Genomic DNA, 27,861 nt, shown 5'->3' with positions numbered 1-27,861 from the left:
GGACCTGTGCAGCACTAGGACCTGTTGCCAGGGGGATGAGAAAGCACCACAGGTTAAGTACAGAAGGAAGGGCTGGGAGCATGGATGGGCTGAGCCCCCGTCCTCGAGGGGGCCCTTACCTATATATAGTCTGTCTGTTCCCCAGTAGAAGACAACAAAACACACAGGTGACTTCTACCTCTCGTGAAAAATTGGTCACAGAAGAGGTAGAGCACCTTACGTGGATTAGGGGCTCAGCCATCCACTTTGCTCAAGCCTGGTGTTTCCATTTGGAAGGTCATCCTGCTCACTTGTGGTTTGGGGGAAATTATCTTTCCTAGGTCAGGCCCCTGCCAGCGCATGTTTGGGAGAAATCTCTGCCTTGAGTCACTGTTGTTTTCGATCCTACTCAGGAAATGCCCAGACATACCTGCTGTCTTGGCCCAGGAGGTGTGACAGCAGGTGCCACTGTCTCAGAGACGGAGGGGGAGGGAGGCCTTGATCTCTCAGGGTCTGGATCATGGGTGGCAGTTGTTACTGGGAAAAATCCCACTAAGACACTCTAAGCTCAACTGGTGGAGACTTAAGTTTCCCAAGTTCTAGATCGGTGATAGAAATGGAAAATCTGAACAGAAAAAGAGAAAACCCAAGGAACCAAGTCCCTGGGGGTGCCAAGGAGGTCCTTCCTCCAAGAAGTTTAATCTGGTGATGTCTTGAAAACAGTACAGAACACTTCTAATGTAAACACAGCTGTTTCCAGGTATTAGTGGGGCACGTTGAGATGTTTCACATGAGGACCAGGCCTTGATCACTCCCTACCCAGGCATAGGCCACTCTGCTCTAAGAGCAAACCGTGCTGTCTGTATTCAGCCTCTGCTGGAGACCTGTCTTGGCTCGTCATGGGTGTGTAGAGGGACCTGAATTGTCAATAGAGAACCACCAGGGTGCCCATACCAGCAGTTAAAAAACAGACCATTTAGAGAGACGTCTGTTAGAGGTGATTTCCTCCGTGTGAAGCCAGGGTTGTGGTTACATGGGAGAAACACGCTGAGGTGTTCAGAAGTGGTAATAGGACGCCTCACCCCCTAAACGTTTCACCCCAAAGAGTAAAGTGTATACATAAACAAATGTGGCAAAAAGTTAAAATGTCAGTGAATCCAGATGAGGAATATCGTGTTCAAAGTAAGTACTATTCTGGCCTTTTTTAAAAACAGAATTGAGTAAAAAGTAGGTAGTTTACTTTTTCTAGAACAGGTAGTTTACTTTTTCTAGAACTTGGAATTTACAGCCTGGTTGAAGCAGTAAAATATCTGGCCACTGATAGGCTAGGAGCGCTTCCTGGGTTCGGACCTCTCCCAAATCAAGAGTCCATCACTTATCAGCTTATTTCTCAAAGCTATGATTTATTCTGTACAAGGTTCCACTGTACATCACACATTCATCTACTCTTGCTTACACGGTAAACAAGTGTATACACCAGCCCTTTGGCTCAGGTTCACAGCTCTTCCCTGGAGAAGGGTGTCAGGCCAGTTAGACTCAGGGTGTCTTATTCTGCTGCCTCCTGGAAGCACTGGAGAGTTCTGCCCTCGAGGGGCACAGGCAGGGCCCAGCTGTGTGGGTGTGCAGAGTGCACCATGCACAGAGCTCTGGGCCTTGGTGCTGAACAGCTTTTCTCTCTGGGACAACACAAGAGTTTTGCCCGACAACTTAAGAGCAAAATCAAGCCCATGGGGAAGAACCATACAACTGAGGCAAGATGTCCCCAGACACCCAGGCTCCAGCTCCCAGGCTGAACTGCAGACTGATGCCAAGGGGAGCTGGGGGTGGCATGGGCATCCCTGAGAAACTCGGTCCAAAGGGCCTATGTCAGGAGGCTCTGAGAAGGGGGGTGGGGCAGGGAGGCTGGGGAGAAGGAGCAAGTTAAGGGGGAATAAATTAAAGGTGAAAGAAGCTCAAGGGTCAGGGGCTCGTGCTATCCTTCCAACAGCTGGGGAGTAGACCAGGGCTGGGTTAGAGGAAGCTGGCGGGAAGAACTTGATACACTATCAGAAGAATTTCCTTTTACCTACTCTCTTCACCTCACTGCAGTGCGAAACGAGCCAGGGGCTGTGGGTGTGACCCCGAGCTCCCTGGCAGCTCTGGACATGGCACTGGGGAAAAGGGAAGAGGCTGAGGGATATTTCAGGGAGGGGCAGTTACCCCCTGGTCCCCAAACACTATAAGGCACAATTCTTGGAGGCAACTAGATTCCATCCAAAACATTAAAAAAAAAAAAACACCAAACCTGTCAGATCCCAGGTCTACTGTGGCTGTGCTTGGGCCTGGCCAACTCCCACCTAGCACCACTGGGGGCTAGCACTAGAAAAGTTGTACTTGTAGAATTAAAAAAAAAAAGACCAGCACAACATCCCAGCTGTGACGAGGTGTGAAAGAGAGCATCTCCAGTCTGAAAACTTTAGTTACGATAATTAAAAAAAAAAAAGTTGGGCTTTTAAAAATCAAAAACAGCTTTTTTCAAAGACGTCCCCTCATCTGTCCCCCTGGAGTTAGCAGCCTTAAGAGGGCTCTTGGCTCATGGGTGTTTTTCTTGCTCCTGGAATGGTGAAGCGGGGTCCAGGTAAAGACGGGCGGCGTTCCAGGCGGCGATCCTCCCAGCAGGCTCCAGAGGGCGCTGTGTTCTTGGGAGGCCGGGGCTGGGCCGAGGCCAGTGGGCCCGTGGACAAGGATCTTCTCCCCACCGAGGGCTGCGGTTTATCACACACGGGAAAAGAACCACGCGCTTACAAATGCAGACATGAGAAGCCGAGGGCACCGTGCTGGCTCGGTCTGCGTCCTGCCAATCTTCCCTACCAGGCGGGGCTCTGGGGCACCGGGCTCCCCACTCCCGGCTCCGGCCAGGCTGCGGCAACTCCTGCTCTGCAGCTTCACTTTCCTTTATTTTCCTCTTATTTGTCAGGACTTTTTTTTGCCTTTTTTTTGGTCTTTTTAAAAAAACTTAGGTTGTGGGGCCACCACGGGGAAGGGAGGATGGGATGTAGCTCCTCGTTGCTACATGCGGGAGGGCGGACTGGCCAACTCGTAGAAGAGCAGGTAGGCGTCGCTGGTACGCACTTGGCTGGAGGACATGGGGGAGACGCTGCGGAGAGAGCAGGACAAGTCAGCCTGGCGGCCTGGGGAGCCCGGGACGCGCAGCCAGGGCAGCATGAGGGCCCGTCTCTGACGGCTCCTGGGTGAGGGAAGGGTGTCTGACGGCTGGGAGCCCCGCCCGAGGCCCGGCTCACCTGGAGTCGTTGAACGTGTGCCACTCGCCTGTCACCGGGCTCCGGCAGTAGGCTGTGTAATGGCCGCCCATGGTGGTTCCGGAGTGATTGGACACGGCGTACAGGTTGTAAACAGCGTGGTCTGAAGAGGAAGCCTGAGGTGTCAAGCCCCAAGGTGTCCCTTGCGCCCTCCCCTTCTGCCCTCCCAGTCCTGCGTCTCCTCCCAGCTTCCACCTCTCTCTCCTCAGCCGCTTCCCACCAGCTCGGGGCCTCCCATCTGCAGCTCAGACTCCAGCTCAGAAACACTTACTGGTGTTTTCTGAGGCAAATTCCCTCAAGTCCAGGTCTCGTAGTGGGAAATTCACAAATGCTGTGAGCTTGCTGGTTCGTATCCTGGATTCTGAGAACCGCTTCAGATCTGGTGTTGGTGTGAGTCAAGGACAGAGTCAGAACAGGAGACAGCCCCTGAGGGCGACTACAGTCTCAGGAAGCAGAGGAGGGGAGAGCCCAGCGAGTTTTCTTGTCCTACCCTGCTGGCCCTCACCCGGCCCCCAGTCACTCTCTAATGTCAGCCCCTGCCCTGACCATCTGAAGGATACGGAGCACCAAGATCTTTGGGAACCTCTGGATGGAGAACTTCTTTATACACCGTTTTCTGGCTCGGCAGCGACAGCACGTCTGAAAGACATAACAGGACAGAGCTGGGAAGGACTCATGGGTGAGGCCAAGGCCGAGTGCGGCAATTCCGAGGCTGCTCCGCTCCCAAGAGGACTCCGGGAGACGCACCCTCACTGCCACAGAGGGTGACATACCGGCTTTTCATCGCCATCAAGCACGTCCTCTTTGGTGAAGAGCCTCATGCAGTCCATTAACGTCACCTCAGGATAACCTCGCTGTGAGAAAGAAGGGAGGGGTCAGAGGTCAACGAAGTGAAAGGGTAAGAGCAAGAGTTTCAAAACTGGGGCAAGAGGGGTGCCTACCTTAGTAATGGGCAGAGAGAGGTCCCAGAAGGGATCAAAGACCGTAGAACAGTAGCCACAATCAGTGCATGTCAGGGAGCTCTTCAGCTGCCCAACAAAGAGATCTGGGAAGAGACGGACACACGACGCCTAAAGGCCACGGGTCCTTTCTCACTGCTCCCACCTCAGTCCCCTGGGGGCTGGGCACTGGGAAGCTGGAGGGGTCCTGAGAGGATGGGCTTCTCATGCTCTGCTCAGGCCAAGCAGTTAACAGGGAAGGCAGGCAACCCATGCCCGCTCCCCTTGCCTGCACTTACCCCCGATCCGACTGTCTTCCCGTTCTAGATACTTTCTCCACATCTGGCGCCCTTTCTCATCATCACTAGGACCCAGAGAGAGGAAGGCAATTGGGTCAGAGCTCAAACCATGATAAGTGTAAAGGCCTAGCCATCTAAATCCTTAATATCCAAAATTCTTCTGAAATCATTATCCCCAAAGAAGTTCCCATGGTTCGGGCCCCAGCCCTCTCCTCCCACTTACGGCAGATGGTCGAGGTTTTCAGTGTTGGACTTGGGCCTCGCTATGACCCGGTTCACCTCATTATGCAGCCCATCCAGAAGGAAGCGAAGAAACTCCTGAGCATCCTGCTGACTGAACGTGAAGAAAAGGGAGTTAAGCGACACCTCTGGTCCCTCGAATCTGCTACTGCTGCCACCCACTCTGGGGAGGGACACGTCCCCAAGGCCCTTACTTATAGCCGACGAAGCGTGGTGCGTATCTCTGGATCTGGGTTTTGAACTCAGAGGGGCTCACCACGTCATTGGGGGATGAGGTCCATATGGTCTGGATTAGTTTTGCAAACTCTATAGGAAGAAGAAAAGGGTAGAGGGGGGCGTGGAGGATAGCTGAGCCATTTTCTGTATTCTATAGAGTCCCAACAAAAAGAAGCCAGAGGAAGAGAAATGGGAGAGAAGCATGTAAAAAAGTGGAAAAGCGTGCAGGGCCGGGCCCTCACCTTCCATGAGGGCCGTGTGAGCACGGCTGCTGTGGCTGAGGTCCCGCAGGTAGAGCCGCTGCAGGCAGTAGTCTCTCAGCTCCCGCGTGTTACTCAGGCACTGTAGGATGGAGTTCATGAAGCACTGTGGGAGACCACTGGACGTCAGCAGCGGAACAAAGACCCCTGGCTGGCATGTCTACTTACCTAACACTCAGAGCCCTCTGGTACACCTGGCCTACAAGTGAGCCTCAAGCCTCCCGTAGCCTCAAGTTCCTCTTTCTGTAAGTCACAGTGTTGAAGTGAGGCAAATCCCCACTGCTGGCACGGGTGAAGTAACTGGTTATTTACTAGAGGTGTGCAAAAGAGTGTAGGGCAGCTGGACAGAGTGGGTGGGAAGTGATGGATGTCCTGGGGGAGAAGGATCCAGGAAAGTGACTAAGGTATCAGTTAAAAGGGCAACTCCCATTTAGCAGTGCTTCCTGCTGGGGTGGGGGTGAGGCAGAGCCCAGCAACTCTGTAAAACATCAGCCAGGAAGGGCAGGTACCAACTGGCCTAGGGGGTAGGGAGTTAGCTGTAGCCAGGATCATCTGGTTAGATAGTCCCAGTTGAGATGGGACTGAGTCCCACCTCAGGAAAGAAGTGGGCTGGGGAGAACTCACCGTGTTCCCAAGGTTTCGAAGACCAGCCAGACCCTGGGCGCTCTTAGAATTCTGTAAGCAAAGAACATGAGGCATATTCAGGCTGAAGGAAGAGGCCTGGCCTACGTTAGGTTCTCTCTACAACGTTCTGCCAGTTGTAGCCACTAGCCTTAGGCCGTACACATGATCCTCTCTTTAACTTTAATCTACTTACATTGTAGGAAAGCGGGTATGGAATGCCTGTCATTTTCAACACAGGACAAAAACATTCTTCAAGATTTTGCTTTTTTTTTCTTGACTTATGTGGTTTTGCTTTCTTTAATTAACATGTAATTACCCCCCATCTTTTATGTTAATACTTTTCATTCTCTGCCATATTGGAGACTGGAGATTAGAAGCCAGAGACTAGGAATTCATATACCTGATTCTGACAAATTTCAGGTCCCAAATCCAGGCTCTCTCTCAAACGACCTACATTTGTACTCTGAGATGTCTGATAACTAAAGCAGCTGTCATAATGAGCGCTTCATGGAGGTCTTGAAAAGTTCAATGACAAAACATCTAAACTGAGTTTAGATCTTCAGCTGGGGAAAAACTCCAGTCGGCTTGCCATTCTGAACTGCCAGAGACAGGTGGAATTCCTTCCAGCTGAGCTCAGCTCCTGAGGGCTGTATAGAGCCTGGGAGAATCCTCCCTGCCTGGTTCAGGTTTCAACATCCTGGTCGGCCACTGGCTGGGAATCCTTCTGATGGCAGCCTGCGGCCAAGCCGAGGTCAGCACCTGGCTGAAGGTGCTGCTCTTGCTCCTGTACCTCTTGTGGAGGCTGGTGAGGGGGTGGGAGAGTGAACAGGACTCTGAGCATTGTTTGTCCAGGTCCCTTGGCTAATCCTGGTCCAACCTCCAAGAAGTCAGATAGCCTTTCGGCTCAAAGGGTTAAAGCATCAGCATACAGATGCGCCTGCTACCCTCTTTCTTGGGGAGGAGACCTGGGAGCAGGCAACTCTGGAGCAACACTGGCTGGGGCATGCGTGGGGCCAGCTCAACCCTGATCAGAACAGGAGCCTGAAATAACTCAGCTAAAATTACTCATGCCGTGTGCTGTCAGCAGCTCAAAGCCCATGAGGTTGTCAGCATAAGGGGGTGGGGTGGGGAGAGGCAGGCTGAGGGAGGGCTTTTCTCAGGAATTGCCCTGCTGATCCCCCACAAGAAAGACGATCCCTTCTTGCCAGTTATCAGGTCTAACACTCACAGGAAGGGAGGGAAATACCTAAACCCAGCAGGCGGACCTGCTGTCCACCTGCAGCTAGAAAGAAAAGCCTATTGGCAGCAGGTGGGGTACAAGCATCACTGAAGATCAGCGGTGTGTGGTCCCAAACATGACATTTAAATCTTACCTGTATGACAATCTAAACCCTGATGTTCCAGTCAGTGGGCCACAATAGAGATAATTCCCTGGACAAAGACCTTATCAGCGTTTTGAAGTAGACCTGGGGCTCAACAGAAACACTGAGTCTGTGTTGCTCATTTGGAACTAAATATTAAAGCCTGCCCACACCTGCATACCTGCTCTTCCTCCCCTAGAATACTCACTCGAACACCTCTTTCCAGCAGTGCTTTATCAGTTCTACCCCGCGCCCCTCCCCCACCTGCCCCTCATGCCTCAGACAACATCTGTCTAAATAGACCACAGAAGCAAAGCATTCTACCGCTGGTGACTGTAACTGTCCACCAAAGTGGGCCCTCGACTGAGATAGCAGTCACGCAGCACCAATGGGGGTGCGGCAATGGGAGGCTGGAGGCATCTTTCTAATGAAGCATTCCTGTGGTGTTGACGCTTCTCTCTCTGAACCAGCGGAGGGCAGGTCAGGAAGAACAGGTCATGATCGAGGTTACTATCCTTAAGAATCTAACCCTATGTCTGGCCTGGCTAGTGGAGAGATGCGGGAGGCTCCTTTAAGGCTTCTTCGCCAGGACCCTCTTAATTCTGGGGGTGGGGGTTGTGCCTTTGTCTAAAATTTCCTGAGCTTGAAAGTGCCTGCCAATTTCCAAGCACTCTGTGTAGAAGGCGGATGGGTATCAGGAGTCAGGGGGTGGGAGTGGAGGGGAGAGCAGAGCTGTTCTCTGCCCAGCCAGATATTCTTCTGCCATGAATAGGAAATCAGGAGCTCCAGGGAAAGTCAGCAGTTTCCATTCCAGAGGGGAACAAAATGTCCCAGGAGTGACCTTTCTTACGGGGAAAACAATCCTACCTCAGGGCTGACAGGGAGAGGCCCAAACTGGAGAAGCTGGGAGAGACCCTGCACACCAGCCTCTCAGCAGGAGAAGGAAATGACTCCAGCTGGGCTGCTGGAGCTCAAGTGCAAAGAGCTGAGAAAAGTTCGGGGCAAAAACTTCCTTAAAATTAGCCATCAGAAGACCTAATTCGACTCAGGAGCAGCCATTGTTCTAGAAGGCAGGTGCCACCTCCATGGCTAGTAAACAGACAGCATTCACCGCCCACTGAAGGAGCAAGAGCCCAGCTGCTATGTGAACATGGAGGAAACATCTGGGAACACGGGCCACAGAAGAAAGGCTGATGGAGGTTTGTGTCTTCACACTTGAGACCCCAGGAAAGGGCTTTTCCGGCTTACTTCACCTGTGCCATGAGGGTCAGCCATGAGTCCTGGCTGCAGCCAAGGAGCCTGGTGTGGCCCTGGCACGGGGCAGTGCACGCACTGCCAACACGGGAGCTTGTGCTGTTACGTAAGATCTGTCAAGCTCTGGCCCCTTCTCCCTTCCCCGAGGGGGCAATGCCCAGCTTTTAGCCCCAGCATCACTCTGGGGCGGCTACATCATTGAAGGGATCCAGTGCCCACTGAGCTGAACTGGGGAGGGGAGGGGAGGGGAGGGAAGGGACGTTGACCTCTTTCCCTGTCTGCAACTCCTTTGCCCTTCGCGGGGTCAAAGGACCCCTGTTGCCCACCCTCTGGGAGAGGGCGTTTTGCGATGAGTGACGGGGAGGCGGTCCCTTTCGCACCAGCCTTTCTTGCTGGCTTTTGGCCTTGAAGGAGTCACACCCGCAGAGTCCAGCGAGCTGCCCGTTCCCTCACACCCCGAGATCTAGTCAAGGTTACGCTTTTCTGCACCTGTCCTGATAGGTGCCAGGAATTACGAGCCCAAGAGCCACCTGGTGCTGGGGTCGAGGAGAGGGAGGTGGCAGGGGGACTCGGGGTGGGGGGGCAGGGACCTCAGCGAGGGGGATGGGGCCGCGAGTAAGCGTGAGATCACCTGGGGAGGGGGCATTCCTTGTCGGGAGACCCTGGGAAAGGAGGGGAGGGGGCTGGGAAGAATCTGTGCCCCGGCCGGGCGGGCGCGCGGTGGAAGGGGGCGGGAGTGGGGCACCCCGGTAAGGAGGCAGAACCCCAGCCCTCGGCGTGAGGGTCCCGGAAAAGGGCCCCGCGTACCTTGGCTTTGTTGAGCAGGAGCCCCACGAAGGTGGAGAGCAGCAGGGAAGGGGAGAGAGGGGAGCGCGGCCGCAGCTCCTTGGCGAGGGCGGGAAATGGGGCGGCGGGGGGCTCCTCGGGCAGGGTCACGGTGTACGAGGTGCGCATGCTGGGGGGCGGGCGGCGGGCTCGGCCCCTCGCCTAACGTTGGCCAATAGGGCGCGGGGGAGTACCGCGAGGTCCCACGGCCTGGACGCCCAGGCCAGCGAGGCCGCCACAGCACGCCGTCCGCGGCGCCCGGCGGTAACCGCTCCGGCGGGCCGACCGCGCGCTCCCGCACCTCAACCTCCCTGGCACGAGCCGCCAACCGACCCGGCGCCGGCTCTCGCTCTCCGGCCGACTGGGGGCCCCGCCGGCGCCTCGGGCCGCGCGACGTCATCGCCGGGGCGGGGCCAGGGCCCGGCCACGCCCCCACTCGGCCCCGCCCCCGGCTCCCGGCACGCGGACCGGAGTGAGGCCGCGCCTCCGCGCCTCCCGCGGTTCCACCCCCGGCCCGGCTGCCCCCAGCACCCCCGGGACCAGGCGGGCCTGCCCGCGACCGAGACCTGCAGACCCGGGGGCAGGCGGACCCGGGCGGGCAGGACCGGAGCGCGGAGCCCGGGAACCACCTCGGGGTTGGGACTCGGGAGAAACTGCCTTTGAGGCCCAAAGAGGACACGTCTCCAAGGCCGAGTGTCAGCGGGTGAGCTTCCCCGAAGGCAGCGAAAGATTCCTGACTTTTGGAGGGCTGCAGATCATTTTGATAACCCGATGAAAGCCCTGTACTCATTTTTTTCAGGAAAAAATGCACCCACGCGCAAACTTTTGCACAACATTCTGGGCGTGTGGGTGGGAGGGGACGACTCAGGCCTTCTTGGAGCCCAATATCCACCCTCCCTGTCCGTGAGGGTAAGAGGACCCAAAGGTAGATTTCCACGGCTTCCGGACGAGCTCCCCTCCTCCCTCCAGTCCTAGTTTGGCTCACTATCAAGAAAGGCAATGCCTAGATTTTTTACATGATGACAACAGGTCACTGTCCCTTTTGGCCCCAGGAAGAAACCTTTTTCTGGCCTCATCTACCCAATTACCCAATTCCATCTCTCTGAGAATCTCAGAGTTTGATTTGTTTTTGGGAGGTAGGAAGAAAGTCACAGCAGGTGGGGAAACTGGTCCTCAGTTGGTGTGTTGGGGGGAGTGTCCTTCTCTGACCCTAAGGGCAGCAGTGGTCGGAGATCAGAGGTCTCTGGGTTTTATTCCTGCTGCTCCACCCGTCTCACCTATCAGGGACCCACACAGAATCTGCCTGGAGAAAGTATCTTGTTTGGAGCTTGACGGCTATTTTTAGCCAGTATTTTTAGCATTTAAAAATACTCTGAGAGGCAGCAGTGTGTGCTGTTACTCATCTGTGGCCTCCTTCTGTTCCTCTTGGCCTGCTCATCCCCACATGTACACGCGCACTGCACACACAACCACAGCCACATGGGGCATGTGTCCAGGACACATGTATGGCTGTACCCCAGGCCTCCCACAGAACAGCACTTTTGTGCTGTTGAGAGAGGAGCACAGACGGTCGTCCCCGTGTTCCCACCTCGGTGGTGGGAGGAGTGGGCAGGAGGCAGGGGCTTCAGGGCATCTTCCTAGATGGTAAGTGACATTAGAAGAGCAGATCTCCAGTCACTGTCCTTGCTGGGATCAAAGCTGGGCCCTGGACAAGATGCAACAACCTTTCCCTCCATGCCTCCTTCTTCCTAACCACACTCCTCTGAGCCAGTCCCACACTGTCTGCAGCAAGGCTTGCATTTCATCACATCACTCCCCTGCCCTGACATACCTGACTCTTCCAGCCAGTCCGGAAGCCTTAGGTAGACTTGTCTGTGAGGCCGTGGTCCATAGGCTGGATAGCACCATGGTCACCACCCTCACTCTTCTCTAATCCCTGCTGCCAATCAACCTGCTTTAGCACATGCCTTCTCTCCTTTAACAAAACTGTCACCAGTGAAGTACTTACTAAATGCCAGGCACTGCTGAGCGCTTTATATACATTATGCCACTTAACTTGCATAACAACTCAGTGACAGTGACGCAGTAACTATTACCTCTGTTTTCTAAATGAAGGATCTTAAGCCCTGAGAGGTCAAACAACTTGCCAGGACTGCAAAGCTGGTACATGGCAGTGTAGGGCTTTGAACCCAGATGGATCCTACAGCAAAACCCATGCTAGTAATAACTACCAGGAGATTCTGGAATGCCCTTCCTGTTCTCTGTCAATTATCTCCTTGTAAATTCTGCTCAAAACTCATGTTTTCCACAAAGCCTTTTCTAATGAACTCCAAGTTGTAAACAGTCCATTACTGCCTACTCTCAGTTTTCTAGCATTGTTTCCACCTTACCAACTTGTCTTAGTATGTTTATCTTTGTCTTATACATGTTTCTACTGCTACTGCTAAGTCACTTCAGTCGTGTCCGACTCTGTGCGACTCCATAGATGGCAGCCCACCAGGCTCCCCCGTCCCTGGGATTCTCCAGGCAAGAACACTGGAGTGGGTTGCCATTTCCTTCTCCAATGCGTGAAAGTGAAAAGTGAAAGGGAAGTCGCTCAGTCGTGTCCGACCCTCAGCAACCCCATGGACTGCAGCCTTCCAGGCTCCTCCATCCGTGGGATTTTCCAGGCAAGAGTACTGGAGTGGGGTGCCATTGCCTTCTCAATACATGTTTCTAAGACTTCTGTAAATGGTCTGAGCTTGTGTGTTGATTGTACCATCACACTGATACCTCAAGGGCAGGACTGTGAGTTCTCTTAGTGGGTGCTTAATAGAGGTGTTGAGCTCATCACAAAAGGGGGCCAGACCAGGCAGTGCTGGAAGTCCCATTGAGCCTCAGAGGGTGGGGTCAGTCTGGGTTTGCATGTTGAGTAAGTGATTTGCAGGAAGTGCTGTCAGGCGGCCACCCACTGGACTGTTTGGCTTGTTTCCCCATGACGTAGGCCAGCTACCCTGGGGACATCATGGCATTCTGCCAGCCTGCTCTCTCCCTCTTTCCTGGGATGTAGGAGGTCAGGGGCATTGCTGGGAGCAGGGAGGCCCAGCTGGGGAAGGCTCTTCATGGGTGCCCTTTGAGAAGTCTGGTTGGAGAGAATTCAAATGGGGTCCAGTCTCATCAGGCAGGTGTGATGGCTGCTGGACCCGGCCATGAAGAACTGTGGTCATTTCTCAACTAACCGAGACCCCGAGAGACCCTTTCTCCTCAGTGCCGTTTCCTGAAGTGGCATGAGCAAAGCAGACAGTCTTCGGGGATCTGAATCTGGCTCTGGCTCTGTGACTTTTTGCCTCAAACACACTGAGCTAATCTGAGCAGAACTCCTTGCTGGAGCCCAAGACTGCCATTTCTCAGACCCTGTGCTTGGCCTGCCTCCCCTGGCGGTATTTTCTTCCCTCAAATCCCCCCTGGCACGGATGGAGTATTTAAATAAAGTCAGGTTTAGTTGTGTGAAGACAAGACTGCAAATATCTTGCTTTCTCAGCTGTTAGTGGGCAGCCCAGTCCCAGGTTTAGAAACACGGCTTAAACCCTGCTCCTGCACGCACCTGCAATTACCCACGCAAGACGGGACAGACTGGCGGCCTGATTGAACTGGTGGGGGCTCAGGGTCCTCGTTAGGGGTTCGGCTCTCAGCCCTCCAGTGCCCTTGGGGAGGGAGGGCCAGCCAGCTGGACCGAGGTCCCTGGGAAGCTCCTCCTTCCTGCATCACTCAGACCCCAGGAGGCCTAAAGCTCTGTGCTGCTTGGAGCCCCTGGGCAGTCTGGTCTGGACCAGCTGGATTCCAGAGGCCCACACACTTCCCTCTCTCATTTATGTCTCTGTGTGGGGTGCCAGTTTTACGTCTCCATTGAGGTGAGAGGGTGCAGGGAACCACGTGTGCAGCTCTGGGCCCTGAACATGATGTTCATTTCTGCAGCAGGATGGTCAGTGGAGCGGCTCTCCCACAGGCAGGGAACATTTTGCTAGGCTTGGATTAACTCCTGCCTTGCTGAGCCCACCCCCATGCCACTTGAACTCACTCACAGAGACATCCATCCCAGAGTGGGGGTGGAGGAGGAAGCAGGGAGCATGGTGCTGGGCACTGATTGAGAAAATGAGCCTGGATAAGGCGGCTCCAAGGCCACCAGCCAGGTCGCAGCCCATAGCCGGTCTTCGAGGCCTGGAGACATTAGCGTCTTGCTGATTCTGACCACAAACTACAAAACGACTGCCCTTTCTTTCTCAGCAGCTAGGATCAGTCCTGCCATGGGACCCCTCTGTGTGACCTTCCTAGGCCGTGAGCACAGCTTCAGGCCCTCAGGAAGTTTGCCCTCCTCCAGGTGGCCTTGTGGGTAAGGACAAGCCCCAGGGTCTCAGGCTGCCAAGCTGGACAAACAGGACAGCAGGGATGCAGTTCACTGTGGCTGAATAAACAGTGAGAAGGCCGGGGACAGAGGGAAAGGTCACACTTCTCACCCAGGAGTCCTAGGACAGCCGCCGCTGTCCTCCACTTCAGACTAAAACTCCTCCCTTCCCCCCACCGCTTGACAGCAGTCAAGTCCAAAGTCCCACCCAAGAGGAAAATCACATGACCTCATCTTATATAATCTCCCTGTCACTGAACAGCTGGAACCCGAGGCTTTGTGAGATGAGTCAGCAGCCCCCCCAGGGGCAAATAGGATCTAGGTAGTCCAGGTGCCCAGGCCGACTGCTCCTAGCAACAGGTCCCAGGGCAGAGGGCAAGGGTGTGGGGGCCGTGTGAGGGCAAGAGGCTGGGCCGGGCTCCGCATCTGAGTAGCAGGTGCCCAGCCCGTGACTTGTGCTCTGGAGGGCCCTGGGCCAGCTCCCAGCTCTTCTCAGGGAGAGGAGAGGGTGCCCTGGGAAGGGTGAGCGCAGGGCTGAAGCTGGCAGGCAGCACTGCCAGGGCTCAGGGGAGAGAGCAGCTGGAGTGGGTGGAGCTGAGGATTAGCATGGATTGTAGGGGTTAAAGCGCAGCCCTGGTAGGGCTCAGTGGGAACAGCTTGTCCTTCCATAGGCCCAGGGGAACAAGAGAAGTGGAGTGGAGGGGGGATGTGGCCAAGCTGGGGGCTTGGACCCTGGCTCTCTGCAGGGCCAACCCACCTGGTCTGGCTTGAAGCCCCCACTGTGGGTAGTGAAGGGTTTTTTATTTTTATTTTTTAAAACCAGTTCTGAACCAACATACAACTCCCCTGCAATCTGTCTGAAGGGGGGTCTAGGGCACCCTCACTGCCCTAGGCTGACAGTGCGCACTCCGTGGACTGGCATCTTGTTGGTGCTTAAGCAAGCCAGCCATGGACGGGAGGTGTTCAGAATTCTTGTCCCCCTCCACCAGTTCTTCACTCAGCTCAGCTGAGTCTGTGATATTCCAAGTTCATGTGGGCTGTTACTATTAACAGGAGGATTGAGTCTGGTTAGATCTGTTCTATTCCCCCCGTTGGTCCTGCTTCTTTTGACCTGTAGTTCAGGTCAGCTGCCCAGAGAGCCCAGGGCCAGGGCTGCCTCAGAGGAGTCAGATCTCACCCAGGGCCCTGCCCTAGGATGCACTCTCAGCTTTGTTCCTCCCGGCGGTGGTCCCCGCCCCCACTCCAGTCAGCTGCCAAGGCCCCTTCTTTTCCAGCAGCACCTTTTCCCCCTGGAGTTTAAGGAAGCTCTCCCATTGCATTTTACTGGTTACAGATTCCCCTGCATCCATGATTTGCTTTGAACCTCATGACATCCCTGGGAGGTGGGCAGGGCAGGCATGACCACTCCCTTTTATGGGTGAGGCAACAGTTCAGATGAGAGGTATCCAAGGTTAAAGAGGCAAAGTGTTCTTCCAGCGGCCAAACTGTTCATCCAGCCTCGGATGACCTTCTCCCTTTCCCATCACCTATGACACTAAAAAAACACCTAGGGCGGCCTCCGGTGCAACTATTTTTAGAACTTACTTCCCCAAGCTTCCCCGAGGGCAGGGACCACAGCTCACATCTCTCCTGCTCCCCTCCCCCCTCAAACCCCAAGCACCTGGAAGGCAGAAAGGAGGACTGATGTTGATCAAGCACCTACTAAGTGCCAAGCCCTTTCACACCACAACCTCTGATTCCACACCACAATCTCTGAAGTGGGAACTATGATTGCTCTCGTTTTACAGAGCAAACAGGTTCAGAAGTTCACGCATTTCTCTAAGGTTACGCTGCTAGTAAGCTGAACACCATAAAATGAATGAATGAGATGGGAAGAGGGAGGTCAGAAAAGAAACTGGACCTGGTTCTAGAAAGAAGTGGTCCAGGCCCCACGAACAGCGTGGTTCTCACCCCAGCAAGATGTGATCAGCACCAGAAGCGAGGGTGAGGGTGGTGAGGGGAGAGGAGTGAGATTAAATCAAGGTCTTACCCCACTGAGCCCAAGAAAGGTCTTTCCCAGTTGGCAGTATTGAGCTGACCAGGAAATTCGTGTGGGTTTTTCTGTTACAGAAAAACTCAGACGACCTTTTCCTTGAGGAAGAGCTCAGAGTGAAACACTAGCTCAGTTGTAGGGCTGCTGGTTACTCCTGTGTGTTGTGGGTTGTTTCTGGACAGGGAAAAAGAGATGTTACAGTGGCTGAGTTTGCCCTGGGTCAACCTGCCCACTCCTCTGAGGTCCTCTTGCAAAACTCCCCTCAGGCTGGCCCTGGGGGAGGAGGCTGGGGCCAGGGTGTCTGCTGTGGAGACTCCAGGGAGGTTTGGGATCTGCCTGTGTGGGAAGGAGGCGGCCCTGCTCTCAGGGGATTGGGGCTGAGACCCGCTCTGTAGTTTAGTCTGTGGAGGGGAGGTTTTCACACCTCAGTGTGCTTGAAGATTACCTGAAAAGCTTGTGAAAAAGGGCAGGAGTCTCAGGCCCTATATCCCTAGAGAGTTTGCCTCCAGGGGTTCTGGATGGGGCCCCCAGACAATTCAGCGCACAGATGATTCTGAAGTAGTCTGCAGACCCCACTTTTTAGGAACATTGAGCTCCATAAACAAAGGGATTAAGCCCCATAAAGAGTCCTTCTGAACAAAGGGAGGGAGCCCCTCAGAGGCCTCTAACACCCAGGCCCCTCCATCGAGAGCCGCTTTCTGATTGATGGCCCCTGAGATGAGCAACACCAGACCTGTTCCAGCCAATCACGCATCAACCCAAGTATGTGTCCCCCAAGAGCGTGTCTCTGAGGCCAGCTCTGTTGTTTGCCATTCTTGTCCACTATAGCCCTCCAACGCAGCCAGCCCTGCCTTCTCAGGGTCCGAATGTTCTGGGAGGCACCAGCCTTTGCATCTCCCATGGCACTTCACAGGGGGTCCAGCAAGGCTGAGACTCTCTAAACAGTGCTATCAAGTTGTCCTCTCAGGACCTTTAGTTTTGACAAGCTTCAAGGTCTGTGTCCCAAAGCGCCGCCCCTATCCTGTACCCCTGTTCCGTTTTTCTGGACAAGTCCCCTAAACAGCATTTCTTGCTATGGCACAGCTATTGTTTCTAAAAGCCACGTGTCCTAACAGTAGAAGGGTACATAAAGTAACGAAGAGGACACAACACCCAGTTCTCCTGCCCATCTGCTTGCCTGTCCTTCTGAAGACCCACTCATATCCATCCATCCATCTACCCGCTCACTCCCCCATCTACCCATTCATTCCCCCATACATCTGTTCACTCCCCCATCCATCCATCCAGTCAACCATCCATGTGATACGCAGGCCAGCTGAATTCTACACTGAGCTAGGTACATACTGAGGGATCTGGAGATTTGATTTCTTTCTCATCCTCTGAAAGCTCACCACCTAATGGGTAAACTGATGACTACACAAAAGGAAGAATTGTAGTCAGTGCCCCAGGAGAGGTGTGTCAGGGATCAGATGTGGGTGGGTCATGCCAGCCCTCACTCAAGTCTCCAGCAGAGCCTCTTTCCCTTATTTTAACCCAGGCACATTGGAGTAGAAAGAGACTGGATCATCTAAAGCCCTAGACAAGAAGTTCTGCACCATTTTCTCCAAAGACACACGAGAACTACTCCTGTTTAGACCCCTGGTCCGGAGCCAGGCAGCATCCATCAGAGGAAAGATCCTCTTCTGATGTCTTACGTCCCAACGTTAAGCCATGTCTCTGGACTGAGAGGTAAAAGCCTGAGCAGGAGAAGAGATGCAGTCAGGGCCGGGGGGCCTCTCTTACCACAGGGCACACTGGTGGTCTGGGGGTCTCAGCATGCAGTCCAGGATGGGGCAGGGCTTGCAGGGGCCCCAGGCATGTTGGGTGGGAAAGCCCAGGATAAGAGTTGCAGTGTATGTGAGGGTAGCTGGGCATTTCCAAGAGCAGTGCAGGGCCATTGTCGAGTGCACAGGTCGTGAAGTGCATTTCCTGGGGAGAGTGGGAGAGCCTCTGAGCAAAGACATCAAGCCACGAGGGCACCAGGTGTGCTGAGATGACTTCCCTGGTTCGTCCCCACCTGGGCTATAGGAACAGCCACTGTGAGGCCTGGGAAGGAAAACCTCTGCCTGCGATCGTCGGTCAAGGTGGAAGCCCTTTTCCTCATCAGTGGCTTCCTCCCCAGCCCATCACCAGGTCCCCCCGGGGCAAACTCACCATGGTGTCTCGCCCTGGGGAGCTGGAGCGGCTGGACACAAGGGCCTGGCCCTTGCCCTTCTCCCACAGACTGTAACGGCCACTGGGTCGGTAGGTGGGGCTGAGGACTTCGGGGGCTCGTGAGGGAGGGGTCGGGGTGGGCACCTGAGGTGCGCTGGCCTTGCGCCCATAGTTCTCCAGGTAGTCGGCCAGGTACTCGGAGCGGCTGGCCGCCTGGTACAGGCCCTGCAGGGCGCACAGCTCCTTGCGCGTGCGGGCCAGCATGGGGCTGCGGCCCAGGTTCCCAGAGTCCAGCCGGTAGCTATCCGAGGTCTGGAGGCTGGAGAAATCCCGGGCCAGGTCTGATTGACTGTTCGACTTCTTCTGGGTCAGGGTCACCCCCTGGTCGCGGGCACTGACAGGCAGGTAGCTGACGGAGCTGGTGGTCACTCCATAAGAGAATCCACTGCCCCCGCTGAGTCCACTCCCTGAAGGCCGCTCGGTGCCCCGAGTCTGGCTCTCAGCCCGCTTACCACCCCCGATGACGTCAGGTCTCAGCAGGGGGCGGCCTCGGTCATAGTCCAGGATGGAGGGGGGGCCATAGGTACGGGGACGGGTGAGATAGCTGGTGGGGGGGCTGGGCTTGAAACCAAACTTCTCCTTCTCCAGGAAGGAGGCAGCCAGGTTGGTTCCGTAGGAGGAGGGAGTGTAGGTGCCATAGCTTGATTTGGTGAAAGGCGCATCTGTAAAACGGGCTGATTCTGTGTAGCGCTTCAGAGTGGAGGAGAGCTGGGACATCCTTCAGGGCGGCACTCGGTGGGGACTGGGAGCCTCATGGGCTGAAAGACAAGGAAAGCAGTTGTCAGAAGGCCCTGCAGGGGGTCAGGCTGCTCCCACTGTGCCTGCTCTCCATCCCCCAGTGGCTTGATCTCAACCAGGGGCCACACTTGTCTGTTTCCAGGAAAGCCACTGGCCCACCACTGGGACACACCTCTGCATGTGCGTGCGCACCGGCATGCAGGTCTCCACGCACCCAGGCATTCATACCTCAGGGAGAGCCCCAGAGCTGAGCAGGCTTTCATAAACCACACGGGTGATCAGTCTCAGCACTACTTGGACTGGACGCTCCCCTCAAGGCCCCCAGCCTGAGAGCAGGGACTGCTCCACTTCTGCAGCCCTTCAAGCAACAAACAGTACTCCAGGGACTTCCCTGGTGGTGCAGTGGCTAGGACTCCGCACTCCCAATGCAAGGGCCCTGGGTTCCATCTCTGGTCTGGGATCTCATGTGCCCCAACTAACAGCCGGTGCAGCTGAATAAACAAAAACAAAAAAGCCCCCAATAGTATTCCAACCCAAATCCCATGTGCTTCCTCTCCTTGGCTTCTTTCTGCAGGCACCCCCGACATGAGGGATGCTACCGCCCTCACCTCCTGGATTAAAAACTGCTGGACATTCCAAGAGTTCAGACTGCTCCCCTCTTTGGGAGCAATCTTTTGGGAATCTTACACTGTTTAGACAGCATGACCTGAGGATCATTTAGCCAGATACCTGATGAGGAACAAGAGGCCCATGAGAGGAGGAAAGGGGCTTAGGTGTAGGTGGTGGTGGTGATGAGTGGCTGAGGGGAACGCTTGATCTCAGTCTCCAGACCCAATCCCAGAGTGCTTCCCTGGACATGTCCACCTGCTGCGGTGGGGGATCCTCGTGTGGTAGAGTCCACCCTCTGCATTGACCTAAGCCTTCAGTTCTAAGTGGAGTTACAGCCCTGTGGCCTCCCAGGGCTTCCCCTATTAGTACCCACAGCAAACCGATAGTGATAATGACTTGTGCAAAGGGGGCCCCCTAGAGGCTAAGATCCTGCACTGCAGGCAGCGCTCTTACCTCCACCCGCAGTCCTTGCAGCTGGGGTGGATCTGCTGAAGGAACACAGAACCTCTGAATTGAGTTTTCAAAGCCCAAATGGGTCGACCTTTTTTTTTTTATTTTAAGTTTAACATCATATATATTTTACCACAAGTGAAAGGGGACATTTCCACATACATCATCCAATTGAACCCTCCCGCGGGCCTAGGGAGTGGACAGCCACGACCACGCTTTACATAGAGGACACCAAAGTGACCGATGTGAAACAGCTAGAGCCAGGTCTCACCATGGAGACATCAGATTTGGGAATCTAGCCCAGATTTCCCCTCTGCTGAAAAAAGGGTGATCATCAGTTAGATGCACTGCACCTGTCACCGGCCCGCACTGTCAAGCTCGCTTTAATTGTTGCTACAAAGGACTTGTAGCAACATCCTCCAACTGTTACTCAGACTAAACAGTAAGAGGTTTGCCCAAGCTGTTTTTCAGGAACTTGGAGTCAGCTGTGTCCAAGTGCATGCCGTAGCCAATTAAGACTGGTTAGGACATCCACCACCCCCACCCCCCGGGGGCATATGAGAGTGTCCACTTGATGAAGGGTCATCCATCTTATGTTCTCCGTTGTACAAGTGGAAAGTGCCACTGACTCGCCCAGGGCCACATACTAGCAGAGCGAGGACTCGTGTCCATGTCTCTCAGATTTCCAGCCCAGTGCCCTTCCCACTTTACCTCAACTCACCACCCCCATCAAATTTAGGCTCACGTGGCGAGCCAGAGTCCCTCCATCACGTAAACCTGCAGGCTTTATCTCTAATGGAGCCGGAGGGCAAAGGAGGAGTAAGAAAGATCTCTCATTTTCCTTGAGGGTCAATAGGGGCTCTTGGGGGCTCCTGGGGTGGTGGGGGTGCAGAGCCATCCAGGACTCTCAGAGGAGTCTTGCCCTGTGGCTGACTAGCTGGGTGTTTCTGCCCTAGTCATTGAATCTCTCTGAGCCCCAATTTCCTCAGCTGCAAAATCAGTATAGTAATCATCATTATGATTCCTACCTCACAGGGTTGTTGCGAGGAATAAATGAGATAATAACATGTGAAAGCTCTCAACAAAGACAGTGGTTATTATCTCCTCTCCCAGCCCTGCCAGGCAGCCCGGCTCCTCCCTTTGTAGGCCTATAATGATGTCGGGGCTGACTGTCTCCTGGCCGGGCCAGGCTCTGACCGCAGCCCTGGGCATCGGGGTTCTCCCTGCAGCTCCTAGTGAGATGAGTGGGTCGTGGGCAGAATCTAGCTGTTTGGCAGTCAGTGGCTCAGGCAGCCTACAGCCTGCCCTAGGCCGTAGCCCAGCTCATTAGGGCAGAGGGGACCTGGTGCCAAGCCCCAAGTGCTGAGTGCTAGGCAGAGAGCTCTAGATACTCAGTTCATGTAAGGTATGGGATAGGTTGCAGAGGTGGGAGGTGAGCAGGTGGCACTTTTCATATAGGCCCCAGGCCAGAACTTCCAGACTCTGCCAGAGACCTCCAGCCATTTTCAGTCCAGGGCAATGTCAGAGAGGCCTGGCCTATAAATGATCATCCATCCTTATTCCCGCCTGGCCTGGCTGGGGGCTCCCTCAACCAGCCGTGTTCCCACAGCCAGCACAACTTTTACCCCTTTCTAGGAAAAGATAACAGGAGGAGGGCCTGGTGCAGGGCTGGGGGAACCACAAGCTTCCCTCCCATCTGCTTAGCATCCTGGGGTCCAAGGGAGGAAGAGGATGAAGGCTGAGGAGGCCAGGGGCGGAGACGGGCAGAGGCTTGGGGTGGGGGCGTGGGACCAGTCCTGCTCTATTTCACTTTGGAGAGCTCCATCAATAATTCAAAGTCACAGAGACTCCAGGTCCCAGGAGCTGGGCTCTGGGACACTGAGCAGCCAATCAGATATGCCCCCTACCCCCACAAGGGCCTGAACTCCTGCCTCCTCCCCACGGGTCTCTCTACCCCTCCCCCAACACTGCAGCTCGGGGGAATTGGTATTCTGCAGGCAGCACCCCAAGCTTGCGACCTCTCCTGGCCCTGCTGACACAGAAGTGCTGGGGCCAGACAGGTACAGCAGACAGGGACAGACAGCCCTGGGATGGCCCACAGGTCGCCCTGGGCAGGATCGGGGTCGGGAGTGGAGCCGCACCACTCATGGGAGGGCTCCTAAACACTGCTCTCCTGTCTGCTTCAATCTGCCAGACAGCTGACAGGCCTCCCTACCACTAACAGCCCCCTGGAAGCTGTCTTGTCAGTGCTGGCATCTGGCACCGAGTTCCTCTGTCTGGGGAGAGGGTCCCCGCTGCGGCTGAGGCCTGGAGCATGCCTGTCTCCTCCCCCAACCCCTAGTTTCGCTCTTGAGGACAGTGCCAGCACCTTGCAGGTGAGCAGATGGCTTGGGTTGGTGCCCCTTGAGTTACCTGGCGTGGCTCTCCCTGGAGGCTGTAGGAGGCACCCTGGCCGGGAGAGCAGGCTGGGGCCCTGGCTATAGCTCTGCTGCACAAGACAGGGACAGGACGGGCACTCACATGGCTGCGAGTCTCCTCGTTGCCAAAGGAACGGCCTGAACTGAATGGCCCTTTCATGGGGCAGTGGGAGGCCAGCCGATTGGCTGTGATCCCCCGTGCCCCTCCCTGCCCAGCGTGGGGCCCCTGCTGCCTGACTCCTTTCACTGTTTACCCAGAGCTGGCAAGTACAGGCATGCGGTTCCAGGCAGCACCTCCCCAGGTGCCCGCCACCTCGGACAGTGGGGCAGCCTTCCTGCCAGCCTCCTTGTCCGTGCAGGCTCACCAGGGCCCTTGGCTCTTCCTGTTCTGCCAGGCTTCCCTTGCTTCCCTCTCGCTTTACTCAGTTTTCCTTCTTGGGAGGTATGGAGGCACTTCTCCTCCTGAAAGGACGAGGTAACCAGTTGGCCATCGCCCCGCCAGCAGGTACAGAGCACCCCTGGACCAGGCATCCCACTGGGTACTTCTTAGGCAGCTTGTCATTTTTCAGCAGCCCAAAGTCCAACACTGAGACAGCCTTCCCAATGCCCCGGGCTTACAAACGTCATTTGAAGGTTTAATTTTTTTAAACATTAAATTGAAATTCAAAATACTTTCATTCAAATAGACAAGATATTTAAATAGTGAAACAGTCAAGTGAAGCATTTAGCATTCATATTCCTGAAGTTATTAAAGCTTAAATCAGCACTAAGACTTCTGGGACACCGCATATTAATCACTCACTTAATCCTCATGACTGCCCTAAGCAACAGGTGCTATTATTATTCCCGTGTGCAGATGAGGACACTAGGGTTTGGAGAGGTGGTGTGGATCCCCCGGGGTCACACTGGGACTGGGACCTACCGGGCTCTGTCTGTTAACGCCTACCTTGAAGCCAACCCATCGCCCCTGTCTCTCTTCCCTGGCCTTTCCCTGAGCTGGCACAGGGTGGGGGTCCTGCAACATGGGGTGAGGGGGTCCAGGTGTCCACCGTCTAGGCAAAACAGCATGGCGGGTACAGACTCCCAAAGGAGCTGCCCTTCGAGTTTCCACTGCAGGCAAACGAAAGCGAAGCCAGGCGCAACCTGAGCCCCGGAACAATGCTGATCTGCCGAGAGATGGTCCAGGAGGCCTCCATTTCACCCGTGATGCCAAGCTCCTGCATGTCCCCCACCTCCTACTCTTGCGGCAGCTTGGCCCACTCCCTAGGGTACCCAGACTAGGTGAGTCAGGGCTTAAAATGAAGCCTATCTTCCTGGGGCCACCAGCCCATTATGTCAGCCACTGTCATTTCCTGTTGCTCACGTGAAGGGCTCCCTAACCTGCCCAGCCAGGGGAGGGACTTGCTCCCCAGGAATGCCAGGCACTCTTGGCCCCCAGGGTATGGGATGGGTGATGCCCAACATCCCAGTAGCCTTCACGGCCCCCCTCTGCCCAGATCCGCTCTCCTGTCTGGGGTGAAGGCACGCCAGCTTCTGTGGCCTTGCCACTGCCTGGATAGAAAGCCCCTAGCTGGGCTTCAGACATATACCTCAGCGGGGTTTAGTTCCTTTCCTCCTATCTGTGTCCGAGACAGGTGAGTAGGGAATCCCAGCCAGTCCCACAGGTGCTTGGGAACCGTCACAGGGGTGACCTCAGAGCTTCCCAAAGCTGCTTGCTAACAACATCGGAATGAGGCACTGAGACGGCTGACCTTGAAGGGTAAAGTGGGCTGACAGAGGGGCCCTGTCTCCATCTACACTTTCCCACCACAAGCCCAGCTGCTGGGACATTGCCTAGACACAAGCGTCATCCCCTACGTCGAGGGATGTCCTGGCAGGAGTGAGATGTAGGCGGAGGGGGAGGTTGGGGTGGGGGATATTTGTGCTCTCACAGTTCAGGAGTTCTGTTTACTGCTCTCAGATGCTCAGGAGCCTCTGCCTGCCGCTAGCGGCTCTACCTCTCAGGCTGGCACCCTCTGACCCACCAGTTTAGTGCCTTATATGCCTTGGCCAGGGGTCATCAAGGGGATTGGGTCCCTCTCAGTTACTCAAGGGGACTGGGACAGGGCAAAAGAGGTAAGATAAGAGATTGGAGATTAAAACCAGAATTCCACCTGGAGGAGAAGAGGTGGGTGGGCTTAAGGCAGTGTCTCTTCAGGGTTCTTCATTTGGGTTGGGAGGGGGTGGGCATATACCTCCAAGAAAAGGCAAAGATATGGGGCCCCCAGGCAATATTGGAATTCTTAAATTCTATTTTCTAACCACGACTGTCCCAGGCACTCTCCTGGAACCCCACCCCAGGGGAGAACCCCAGGCTCCTTCCCTCTCCTCCAGGGCTTCAGTTTCCTCCTCCTGGCCTCCCAGCCCTTGGTCCTGCCCCTGGGTCTTGCCCATAGCACCTCCCAGGCCTGGTGGGGTGGCCTCTCACATGCTCCCCCAAACAGACAGGGATCCCTCAAACAGACAGTCCAGGGCCCTCTGGACAACGGCCCTGTGAAGTTCGGATACCAAAGGGACAGTTACTGACCTGTGTCCGGGGACACTGGGCAGGATCTGGGGGCTTCTCCTTCCCCGGCAGGGCAGGGAGTGCAGTGGCAAGGCCAGAAGCAGGAGTCTGACTTGGGCTGGGTAATCCGGGGCTCAGGTTACTGACTCGATATATAGTATCTTATCTGACCTCATGGAGATGGCTAGCTCCACTCGCTGGCATTCTGAGCCCAGGGAGAATTAAAGGGGCAGTGGCAGGCCCTCCCTTTCGAGGTGGGTGCCAGGCAAGGAGATCCTAGGAGACTGTTTGCAGGGAGCATTTTGAAATGGAACAGAAGGGGGATTCAAGGGGAAGCAGAACTGGAAAGAGGGTAGAGGGATGGGGGTGGAATTAGGCAAAAATACGGAGAAGGAGGTGTCAGTCACAGAACTAGAGAAGAAGAAGAAGCCCCAGTCCACCTCCTTTAGCTTTGAGATGGAAGAGACCTGGAGGCAGACAGCAGCTCGCTCAAGGACACAGAGGCAGGGAGAGGCAGAAGGGACCTCTTTCAGGTTTCCAGTTCAAACTCTTTTACAATGGACTTCTAGGCTTGGGCTTGTATTCCAAGTCTTTCCTTTTTATTGCCTCGGAGACATTTAAGCAGTCATTTAAGTGGTCCAAACCTTATTTAGTCTTAAAACAGGAGTAATAATAATGATATACCTCATGGAGGTAAGGATTAAATAATGCTTGTTAATTTCCTGGCACACAGTAAGAGTTCAATAAATGATCACTACTACTATATCGAATACTTCCACTTATAATTAGTGGTAGCATTTGTCGGGTGAACCTTGCTAGGGAGAAAAGATTCCTCCAGGCCAGCCCGTGGGAGTGCTCTGTTCTCATGTCAGAAAACTGCCATGGTTTTCCGAGCTGATCTGTGTCCCATAGCTGGCAAGGCAAATGAGGCTTGCCCAATTCCCAGATGTGCAGTCCACCCGTCAGAGGGGGGCCAGGCTCACTTGGGCTCTTTCCTTCTCTACCTAGAAAAGTATAGCAAGTGTAGCTTCCCCCAGGCTACCAGGAGCAAGCCTGGCTGCTCTGGAGTGGTTCCACTCTACCTGGAGGAGTGTTCAGGATCCCGAGCCTACAGAGCCAGGCTGGCTGGGCAGGGTCACAGGAGGAAGGTGCAGGATTCTTAACCTCTCGGACCTTGGTGCTCTTGTCAGCTCCCAGGCTGTTTCTCCTGTTTCTCGATGGCTCTCCCTGGGGACTGGGAGTACCCGGGATGGTGCCTCCACCCTGTCTCAGCGGAGACTACTGACTCAACTCAGGTCCTGACGATGCACTTCAGAGGACGCCCTCGTCCCCAGCCCTCATTCCAGTCCTCATTCCGACTCCAGTCTGGCATCATCTACAGCATCAAAGGAATGGTGGCTGCTCCAACCCCAGCCCAACCAGCTCTCCTTTCCTCCACTGTACATGTCGGACTCTGGGGACCTTTTCCTGCCTGTGCCTGGGGAGATGAGCATGGGCAGGATCTCCAGCTCAGTCCCATTCTAAGAGCGGCCAGGTCAGGAGGTAGATGCTCCTCCTTAGAGGACAGCCAGAATGGGTTGGCCAGGACTTCCTTAGGCTGTTGAGTATAAGTTACTTGCCTTGAAGCATCGCGTGCCTAATTCTGGTTTGGGATTGGTGAGAATTTCAAAGATGCCTCTTTCTGGTTTGGGATTGGTGGAAAATCTACCCCTCTTCCACTTAACTACTACCCCCCCACCCCCACCCCTACCCCTTTGGCAAACTGACCAGAGACAAGCCCCCAGGAGCTTTGAGAGGAGGGAGTAAGAGCTGCCACGCACACGTGGGGAGGGGTTTGTCAGGGTCCAGGCATCACTCTCCGCCACATCCCACACAGGGCTCGGAGATACGGTCCTGCCCAAGCAGCGTTTCCTTAGAACACGCTGATCAGCACACAGATGGCTCTCCCTGGCACCCTGAGCTGTCGGCTCACACACACAACTGGCACCCACAGCTGGAGATCCTCAGCGCAGCTGGCACTTGCCCTACATTCCTAGTACCCATTTTGCCCAGGCGGTCGTTGACACCTCACTTTCAGAGCCTCAAACGGCACTGCCCTCCGTATCCCCCCTTCCCCAGTCTCCGACAGGTGGCACGTACCTGCCTATTCTCCGAGGATGGATGAGTCGAGCCGGGCACAAGCATGGAGCTACGGATGAGTCCCGGCTGGTATTGGAGCGGCGCAGTAAACAGCCGCTGACGCAGAGGGCTCCCTGGCCTCGGCTCTTGTCCGCCTCTACCCCACCTCCGCCGGGGGCCCAGAGAGGACCTCCCCGGGAAATCGGCGCCACCCAGCGGGCCGCTGCCTCATTGCGCCGGGGGCCGGCAAAGCCACACCTCGCGTCTTGCGTCACCAAGACGCGTCACGGCGATTGGCTTGTTCCTATTGTGATGTCACCAGGGCCCCGCCCGACCAGGATCTCCCAGGCGACCGACATATACAGAGAACCACGTGGAGAAAAGGCACACGAGCTTGGAGCGGATGGTTGGAGCACATGAATTGGACCTGAATATGACACGACGGGACAGCTGGAAGGTATTGGGAAAGAGGAAGGGTCACGGGGAGAAGGCTCAGCGTTGAACCCCAGGGCATACATATCAGCTTTCAGTTTTTAGGTAAGGCTAAATGTTCCAGTTCCTTCCCACCCGACTGGGAGAGGGCCAGTTCTTCTGCCTCTTCCCTTCTTCTCTACTCTTTAAGACACTCTCTGCTTATTTTACTAACATGAGACGAGTGACTGGTGGTGTTTTCTGAAGTGGGTAAACGGTGGCACTGGGTCAGTAGAAGAGATTCTCTTTTTGTCTTTCAAGAAAAAGCCAAAGGAAACTTGATTTTTTGTCACTTCCATTCTTTGTATATAACTTCCCCCCCTTTCCTCCACCGTGAAGAAAACCACATGGCCAGGTAGATTGGTGCCAAGGCAAGTCCAAGGTTTTCAATTTCCCCTGGACCATCAGTCCTTTCAAGTGTCCTTAGCTGCTTCTCTTATTCTCTACAGCTGGCATTTGTCCATTACCACTCTCCCAAGTCCCTCCTTATCTTCTGTTTCCCTGAGGAACTAAAGGCAATCAGGAGGGAAATCCTTAAAGTTCTGCCTACAA

General features: G+C 55.0%; 1 protein-coding gene and 1 long non-coding RNA gene across 5 annotated transcripts; one reads left to right on the top strand and one right to left on the bottom strand.

Moving 5' to 3' along the window:
• Positions 1-1,362: 1,362 nt before the first annotated feature.
• USP2 (ubiquitin specific peptidase 2) lies at positions 1,363-27,065 on the bottom strand. Of its 4 annotated transcripts, none has more exons than XM_027563479.1 (13): positions 26,860-27,065; positions 17,902-18,719; positions 5,856-5,906; positions 5,214-5,337; positions 4,950-5,061; positions 4,739-4,849; positions 4,516-4,580; positions 4,220-4,323; positions 4,052-4,132; positions 3,839-3,917; positions 3,550-3,657; positions 3,261-3,381; positions 1,363-3,115 (listed from the first exon to the last, which is right to left on the bottom strand). In XM_027563479.1, the coding sequence occupies exons 2-13, from the start codon at positions 18,676-18,678 to the stop codon at positions 3,028-3,030; spliced, it is 1,821 nt and encodes a 606-aa protein (XP_027419280.1). In that variant the 5' UTR covers positions 18,679-18,719; positions 26,860-27,065; the 3' UTR covers positions 1,363-3,027. The 4 variants fall into 4 exon arrangements, with proteins under 4 accessions (XP_027419280.1, XP_027419279.1, XP_027419281.1 ...); XM_027563478.1 differs by lacking the exon at positions 26,860-27,065 and adding an exon at positions 24,742-24,849; XM_027563480.1 differs by lacking the exon at positions 26,860-27,065 and adding an exon at positions 22,171-22,267.
• Positions 9,743-18,928, top strand: LOC113905753. Its single transcript, XR_003514727.1, has 3 exons — positions 9,743-9,998; positions 17,246-17,436; positions 18,842-18,928. It is a non-coding gene; the product is annotated as an uncharacterized LOC113905753 (long non-coding RNA).
• Positions 27,066-27,861: the final 796 nt, after the last annotated feature.

This window comes from Bos indicus x Bos taurus, chromosome 15, assembly GCF_003369695.1.
Source record: "Bos indicus x Bos taurus breed Angus x Brahman F1 hybrid chromosome 15, Bos_hybrid_MaternalHap_v2.0, whole genome shotgun sequence".
Classification (NCBI taxonomy): domain Eukaryota; kingdom Metazoa; phylum Chordata; class Mammalia; order Artiodactyla; family Bovidae; genus Bos; species Bos indicus x Bos taurus.
This window is presented reverse-complemented; position numbering and strand designations above follow the sequence as displayed.